The sequence below is a fragment of the Echinops telfairi genome, unplaced genomic scaffold (genome assembly GCF_000313985.2).
Source record: "Echinops telfairi isolate 266 unplaced genomic scaffold, ASM31398v2 ScPeMD7_7;HRSCAF=31, whole genome shotgun sequence".
Taxonomy (NCBI): domain Eukaryota; kingdom Metazoa; phylum Chordata; class Mammalia; order Afrosoricida; family Tenrecidae; genus Echinops; species Echinops telfairi.
The window spans coordinates 1,781,915-1,790,308 of record NW_022103904.1 but is presented as its reverse complement, the minus strand read 5'-3'; the positions used below and the strand labels follow the sequence as shown (position 1 = coordinate 1,790,308).

General features: G+C 52.5%; 1 protein-coding gene across 2 annotated transcripts in view; it reads right to left on the bottom strand.

The window, feature by feature from the left end:
- The window catches only part of EEPD1 (endonuclease/exonuclease/phosphatase family domain containing 1), a 131,278-nt gene that overhangs the window by 13,507 nt on the left and 109,377 nt on the right, over positions 1–8,394 (bottom strand). For both annotated transcript variants that reach the window (XM_045286394.1, XM_004708020.2), the window contains 2 exons: positions 4,780–4,890; positions 1,072–1,206 (listed from right to left, as the gene is read on the bottom strand). In XM_045286394.1, the coding sequence (XP_045142329.1) occupies positions 1,072–1,206; positions 4,780–4,890 (246 nt within the window). The remainder of the gene's footprint in view (positions 1–1,071; positions 1,207–4,779; positions 4,891–8,394) is intronic.

The following is an 8,394-nucleotide window of genomic DNA, read 5'->3' as shown; positions in this document are numbered from 1 at the left end:
GGGGGGGGCTATATATCCAGTCTTGTGATGGGTTCCCCCTTTCTTTCCCTTCCTGACTATCCCCCTACCCTCATGATATTGCTACTCCCACTACTGTTCCTGAGGGGTTTAATCTGTCCTGAATTCCATGTGTCAAGAGCTCTTATCTGTACCAATGTGTGTTCTGAGGTCTCGCCAGAGTTGTAAGGTAGAACTGGGTCAGGGTAGTGGGGCGGGAGGAAGCATTCAGGAACTGGAGGAATGATGTGTGATTCATCGGTGCCATACTACACCTTGGTTGAATTATCCCTTCCTTATAACCCTCTGTGGGGGGGATATCCAACTGTCTACAGACGGGCTGTGGGTCTTCCTTCTGAGGTACCCAGTGTGGATTCGAGACATCAACCTTCCCGTTAGCAGCTGGCGGGACTTACCCTTTGCAGTTCCCTGGGGTCAGTTTTGACTCATGGAGACCCGTGTGTCAGGAGAGCAGGCCTGCAGGGGTTACTGTGGCTGAATTTTCAGAGGTCTCACCAATCTTTCCTTTGCTCAGCCTCCTAGGGCTTAGCTCTTGGTACCGCCTCCTGCGGACTGCCAACCGCATGCCAGGGGGTGATCCTGACTGTAGCAAGCCTGCACAAGGTTCCCGAGGCTGCAAATCTTTTCAGGAGCACACTCATGGGCTTGGACCACTGACCCTGCAGTTAGCAGTCCATTGCCTACCCCCCAGCATTGCCAGGGCTCCTCTGGAACACCCCCCTCCCCACTGCTATCAAGCCGATGCCCACTCATCACTCACTGCCACCCAGTTGACTCTGACTCCGAGTGACCTTCCAGGACAGAGTGGAAATGCCCCTGTGGGTTTCTGAGACGGTAACTCTTTCAGGAAGCAGAAAGTCACATCCTTCTCCCACTGAACAGCTGGTGGCTCTGAGCCACCAGACTCATAGCAACCCTGCACTGTGTCTGAGAGTGTAAATTGTGCTGGGGGCACACGGAGCACGAGATGTGAATGTCGGAACGAGGACTGCCAGTCACCCACAGGGTGGGAACAAGAGGTGGGTTGCCGTGGGCCACAAGGAGGGTGGGTACCTTGAAGTGGGCGAGGTAAGGGCTGGGATGCGTGGACTGTCCATGCCCATTGCCCGGCGTGCTGTCCTGCAAGGGGGTGTCTTTCAGCTCCATCCCGATGGCAGAGTCCCACAGGAAGCCTGCGTAGCCCACGCCCTGCAGGGGAGAGGGCAGACACAGCCGGTGAGGAGCTAACAGTCAGAGGGGACTTGCTGACAGTGTCTCCTTCAACAAGGTTGAGGTCCACTGAGAGAGAGAGCTTGGCAGGAGGGTGCGGGAGGGCCTGAGAAGCAGCAGGCTCTACCTCTAGGTCTGCGGAAATGTGCACACAAAGGACGCAGGAAAGCCAGTTCCCACTCTTCCTTAACCCCTGACATTCAAGGCCTCCCCACCGCCCCTCCTCCCCACTGAAAAAGCTCCATGCCATGCACTGCTAATTTCAGAGCTTTTCACACAGCCAGGATCACCTACACTCTTCTCTTCTGGGGGCAGGGGGTCCCGGAGAAGCCCTTGTTAAGCATTGCACAGCCCCCGAGGATGTAATTCATACCGGCACTTGCAAGACGGGGACACTGTTGCCCAGAGATGTTAAGAATTTCTCCTAAAACCCCACAGCTGCTCAGTGATAAAGCTGGGAATTAAGACACCCCCCCAAAGAGGTGGATTTTGCTTGCTGGTGAGTTGATGCTTAGCACAAACAGTGTGTCTGGTGCCGGGGCGATGACTTACTACACAGTCAGCACAAGCTCACTGGCCTCGAGCTGACGCCGACTCATAGTGACCTTGTAGGGCAGGCCAGAATTTGCCCTGGTGGGTTTCCGAGACTCTCTTGACCAGGGGAGAAAGCCTGGTCTCTTCTCTGTGGCTGGTTTCAGACGGCTGACTTCCTAGCTTGGACCTCAACATAACACCACCACCTGGTGAGCGGGGCAGGCGAGGGCAGACCCAGCTGCTGCCTCTGCCGTCCGAGAAGCCGCTTGGACCCACCTGCTTGGCGCTGCTGCCCAGGGAACTTTATTATCATGGTTAGAGGACATGTTTTCCTCCTTGGCCTGCTTTCAGCCTCAGTGACTCTACAGGCCATCAAAGCCTTCCTCAGCCTCGGTGGTGTGTATCTGGGAAAAGGACAGGGGTGGGAGAAGAGTGCTTGGCCGGGCCGGGTGCGTCCTATCAGAGGAACACTGAAGAGCATCTTGCTGTATTTGAAACTGGGAGTGCGCACTTGTTCGAGAAAGAAGAAGAGCCGTGCGCTAAGTCTTGGGACCTCGGGGGAGCCCCTCCGCTGGTCTCAACCTCAGTCTCCCAGGTGCAAAAGCAGGTAAGTGTGCTTTGCCCTGTGCACTCGGAAAGGCTACCTCTCAGGCACCGTTTCCCAGACACGATGCCAGATTAACAGACTCATGGTGCCACTCAAGGATCTTAGTGGCGCTCTGGGAAACCCAAGTTCAGCAGTTTGAACCCGCCAGCTGCTCCGAGGGAGAAACACGGAGCTTTCCAGTTCCTGGAATGATGGGCAGCCTCGAGACCCAGCGGGGCAGTCCTACTCTCTCCTAGAGAGTTGGCACGAGTCGGAATCGATTCGGCTTTGCAGTTTATGGTGTTACTCACCAACCTTCCACGGCGCCCCGAGGCCCACTGAATGAGGGGTTCCACTGTGGTCATCAGGGAAGTTGAGGAAGGGGCTGTGGGTGGGTGCCTTTGGGTGGCTCTGGCTCACAGAAGCCCTAGAGGGCTAAGACTTTCTAGAAGCAGGCGGCCAGGTCTTTCCTTCCACGGAACTGCTGGCTGAGCTCAAACCATTGCTCTTTCAGTTCGCCGCTGCTCTACAGCCGCCATGGTACCCACTGAGGAATCGAGGCTATGTTTAAATGGCTTGATTTTGAGTAGGGTTACCTGACCTGTCCCTCCATCAGGCTCTTGGAGGGAAGGGGCTACACATCAAGTTCACGTTGGAATCCCCAAAGGGGCCTGTAAAAAGTGAAAGTTAAGCAGGGGTGGACCTCTGGTTTATCTTTCTCAGCAACGAATGTCCTACACATGACACAGTGTCCACCATGAATGAGGAGCATGTTGAATGAACGGTCAGAACCTTGTGAAGGCTCAGGAACCTCCATATATGATGGCATGTAGAAAAGCAAAAAGCAAGGCAGTAATTATTTCTGTGCAGAACGAGAAGGCAGGGCTATGGGCCCGTGTCATGAGGCCGCATCAGTTGCCGTAGAATCAACTTCGCTCAAGGCGGTCAGAGTAGGACCATGCCACAGGGGTTTCAGTGGCTGATTTTTCTAAAGCAAGTGGCTAGGCCTTTCTTTGAAAGTGCCACTCTCTGGGTGAACCTGAGCCACCAAACGTCCCAGGAAGCGCTTGAGCACATTAACCGTTTGGCACTACCCTGAGGCTCCTTGTCAAGACGAGGTATAATTACTAGGAATGTCTACCAATTACTAGATGCAGAAATTATGTAACACACAATTCCGTAGACCCCCAGCTGACATGGGTTTACTTGTGTCTCCAGAAAGGTTATGGTCAGGTATACAGGATAAAAGCTTATGGACAGATCCCGTTTTATCTTTTAAGTTCCTTTTGCCATGAACTTTTTGAGGTCCCCTTATACGTAAGTGTTGAAGCCCAGTTGATCAATAACAGCCATTTGTAGTTTTGAACTAAATAAACTAAACACATCATAAAGCAGACTCTGCTGGCGAGTCGATTGGGACTCATAGCCATGCTATATAGAGTTTCTGAGGTTGTAAATCTTTACAGGAGCAGAAAGCTTCATCTCACTCCTTCAGAGTGGCTGGTGGATTTGAACTGCTAACTTTGCAGTCAGTGATCAGCCTGCTTCATAATTCGCTATGCCACTAGGAGACCCTTAGCTAACTAAGTCTAGGTTATGTATACATGAGTACAGCTCAGGTCTGATGCATACTAGGTATAAAAAATCAAATCCACTGCCATCGGGTCCAAGCACCCCATAGCAACCCTTGGGGACAGAGCAGAACTGCCCCATAGGGTTCCCAAGGCTGCAAATATTACAGAAGCATACTGCTACATCTTTCTACCTTATATATAGTTGGTGGGTTTGAACCACTGATCTTCTGCTCAGCAGCCAAGTGCTTTAACCCTTGCACCACCTGAGCTCCCAAACTAAATCTAACACATTATATACATTTCTTGGAAAACTATGTGATGATAATATTTTTTAACTCACGATTTTTAAAAATCTCAAACCCTAATGACACTGCAAATTCCAGGGTGAGTGAAAACCAGTCTTTGTCAGGAGTGAAAGTGCTCCTACACTGGAGTCACCCCCATCCCTGTGGGTGAACCCGACAAAAGCACACTCCCAGCAGGAAGGGGTTGAGAAAGCCAACAGGATGTTCCTATGTGCAATCGTAGCACAAGCTTCACGTCTGAATTAAGGTGAATTGGAAGTTCTCAGGCAATGACAGTGACAAAGGAATCATGGAGATAGAGGATAAAAGTTGCTGCCTGAGCCCCTGATGGGACATCTCCTCTCCTCCCCACACTCCTGTGCTCGCTCTCCATCTGAACACCACCCACGAACCAGGGCACGGAGAAAGGAAGAGCAGGGATGTTAACAACAGGCAGGAACACAAACTGCATCAAGGACATAGGCAAAGTAAGATAGACAAATGCCCCTGGGTTAGGGAGGAAGCATGTCCAGGTACAAAGAAAAGAACGGTTGGGCTCTGCCCAGGACAGTACCTTCTGGAGCCGACTAGAGGGCTTCTCAGCAACAACGGCCTTCCAGCATCCCCGGGGCCCCTTCCACTTGCGGATGTTGGGCAGGACTGGCTGGTTGAGCTCTGAACAGAACTGCAAAGACAGACACAAGTCAGTGTGCCCCGCTGCTGGTAGCCGGAGAAGCTGAACAATGCTGTGAGCTGGGCTCTTTATCCTTATTCAAAAGAGTGGCGCTGGTAGGTAAGAGATGGAATGCTAACTGCAAGGTTAATGGTTCCAACACAACAGCCTCTTCAGAGAGAGAAAGATGAGGCTGTCTGTCCCCCGAAAGATTTAAAGCCTTGGAAACCTTATCTAGAGTAGCTGTGTGTCAGATGCAACTTGCTGGTATTGGGTTTGGTTTTATTCTTAGTAAGAGAATTCATTCTCATCTTAGAAAAACATAGATGATGAAACAAACACCGCAGGTTAGCAAGCCAACTATGCATCTATGAAATGGCAACACGCCATCTGGGGTGGGGAGGGTGTTCTCAGTCCATAGAAACGGATTCTTTGTCACATTCTTACCCAGGGAGAGTTAGGCAAGAGTGGGGCAACCCAAAAGAAATGGGCAGAATCCTTTCTATCTTGGAAAATCAGTGGGTTCAAGGTCTCAGGAGGGCCCCGGTCAGTATCAAACCCAAAGGCAAAAAAGAGATGAATGCATTCTCTTTTCTCCTTGGAGTTCGGCTTACTTCCACCACTGAGTTGATTCTGACTCATGGTGACCCTGCTTATATTAATGGTCTTTCTCCAAGGTGTCACTGGGTAGACTCAAACCTCCAACCTTTCGGTTAGCAACCCCAAAATGGAGTGTGTTAACCATTTTCACCATCCAGGGCTGCAAAGCTTGGTGAAGAGGGAGGGGACATGCTCCCAGTTTCATCGTGAGCTACCATGTTGTTCACCAGGGGTTTTCTCTGAGACAGCTCGCTGTGTGGACGGCTACTGTGCCCCATGTATGCATAAGCACGTGTATACTCATCATGTTCCACCTGTGCCATGTGAGAACCATAAAGCTACTTTATCCCAAGGCAAAATAACACTGTATCTGCATAAGCAAAGTAAATCAAGGAGTCCAAAGACCACCTGAACTTTTGCAGACCAGTGTTCCTAATTCACGTCTCAATTACAATCCCTCTTCTAGGGCGTGGTCCCTTTAAGGGTCCCCAGAATTGATCAGAAGTTTGCCTCAGTTTGTGAAATGCTTCTACATCTGATATGGCCCCTTCTTGGGACATCTTCTTCCCCTTCCCTTTACACTGAACTCTTTCTACACCCAGCCTTCCAAGCAAGGGGCTCCGGGGCTTCCTTCTGGGCTCACACCCAAAACCTCTTTTCTTAGTCACCCTTAACCGATCCCAGCTCCTGCTGACACCGTATCCCAACAACTCCAAAATCGGTACCTGCAACTCAGTTTTCTCTCCCTAGTTTCTGCCGGCTTCTTGTACATTTCCCTATGCAGGTCACCACGGAGTGCCAAGTCCACCACTCCCAAGAGGGGTCCCCGGATTCTCACACCCGACCCCCACGCCGATCGGCCAGGATACTGCCATACCCTCAGTGGCTCTGATACCCAACCTCTCACCTCGCCCAGAACGCCACTGCCACCTGTGTCAGGGACCCCTCTCTTCCCACACCCACCACCTTTAGCGCTGCGATTTCTCTCACCTGGGCCATGCAATTGCGTCTATGAGCTCTGCTCTTCGCTCTCTCCTTCAGTACACCCTCCACCTACCCACCCACTAGGTGAGTTGTGATGGCCACCCCGATTCTGCAGTCCTCCAAGTGAGGCATGGGGACTCACAACATCACTTGGGAACTTGGAGAGCTTTCCAGGACCTACTGACCTGTGGACTGAGCCTGGAGGCCTCTTTCAGCTGCCCTGCAGGTGATTCTCATGCACACTCGGCTGGAGAACCACAGCGGTTGCCCATGGTCTGAGCATCTGCCCGGAGGGTGAGGCACTGCGGGCAGCTGCTCTCATGGTCTTCCCTGGGCGCCCACAGCATGCGGCTGCTCTGTGCCAGCACACAGCTGACAGCGTAAGAGGGGAGGTGAGAGACAGGCCGATCCTCAGTTAAGTGGCTGCAGGGACAACCACACAGAGAAAGAGGGATGGGAGCTCCTGGAGGCTGCCTTCAGATAAGGGCTTTGCAGGAGCCAGATGATTCACACGCTCTGTGGCCAACCAAAAGGCCAGGACTTCTACTCAACCCGGAGGAGTCTGGGAGGAAAGATCTAGTGATCTTCTTCGGAACAATCAGTTGCTGGAAACCTTGCTGAGCACAGTCTCTCTCTCTCTCTTCTCTCTTTCTCGTACACACACACACACACACACACACACACACACACACACACACACACAGTCTCCATAAGTTAGGGGGGTTGAGAGAGCAAGAGGTCTATTACCGGACTGATGTGGCTTTACAGTTCGCCGTCGAAGGGTGTGCATATCCCCAGTGGTGGAGGCTAGGAGGGCAAAGACTGTGCCCAAGTCCTCTACGGAAATGCCACACCTAGCACAGGCTGGGTCAGTCAGTCTACTCTGTAAACGCACACAGGACAAGCAGATCCGGGGGTTTCTCCTTGGAGCGAATTGTCTGCACACAGAGAGGCTCTGTGCCACTTGGCTTTTCTGGGGAAGTCTTCCGGAGAGAGAGGTAATAAAGCTCCCATTTCACACGTGAGGGAGGAGGCTCAGAAAGGGAACCAGCCGAGTTCACGCGCTGCCAGAAGTGGTCCAAACCTCCTGCCAGCTCATCCTCTCTCCCAGCCTCTGGACAGAGGTTTCCCAGACTGTGAATCTGCACAGGAGCGCTGGGCCTCAGCACTCCCCTACACTATTAATGCTGAGGTGAATTTAGGGGGGAGACTACAAATGATGCTGTATGTGTGTGTGTCCAGCGCCCCCTCAGCCCAGCACATGCATGCACACACTACACAGCCTTGGAATTCGCTGACTGCTCATCAGTTTCATCATCAGAATCCAGGTTGGTGACACAATTCTCCAGGGGAGGTCGACGCACCAGCATGCAGCCCTCTTCCTGGGGGCGGGCACACACTTGCCAGACATGCAGGTTCTGCAGCGCACACACCTTGGGGGTGGCCTCTCCCAGAGCTCAGCTCTGGGCCACCCCTGGGGCCCACACCTCCGGCATCCGGCCCTCTGCAGCCTCGATGGGTCGCGTCCTGAACACGCTCTGTCCACAGGGACCAGAAGGGCGTTCTTTTCGAGCTTGTTTAAACATTCTTCTGCCGGGGAAGAGACAAAGCAAACAAGGAGCCAGTTCCTCAGCCCCCACAGTCAGCTAATTATTAGCTGCTTTCTCAGAGCCCAGGGGAGCGGCACGCACATGCACGCCTGTCGACGGGGTGGCTGCTGGCTGCACCAGCCCCGCAAATCACGCTTCCTGAGCACGATGGTTAAAAATAAGTAAAGGAGGAGGGAACCTGTCAAGAGCAATTAAGACAACTTTTATTATTATTTGGCAAGGGCAATTGCGAAACTGGAAAGCGAGAGGCGAGGTTTCCTGGAGATTGAAATCTGGGCAGGCTGAGAGCAAGGAGGGCGGGGCATGGGGCACAGAGGTGCAG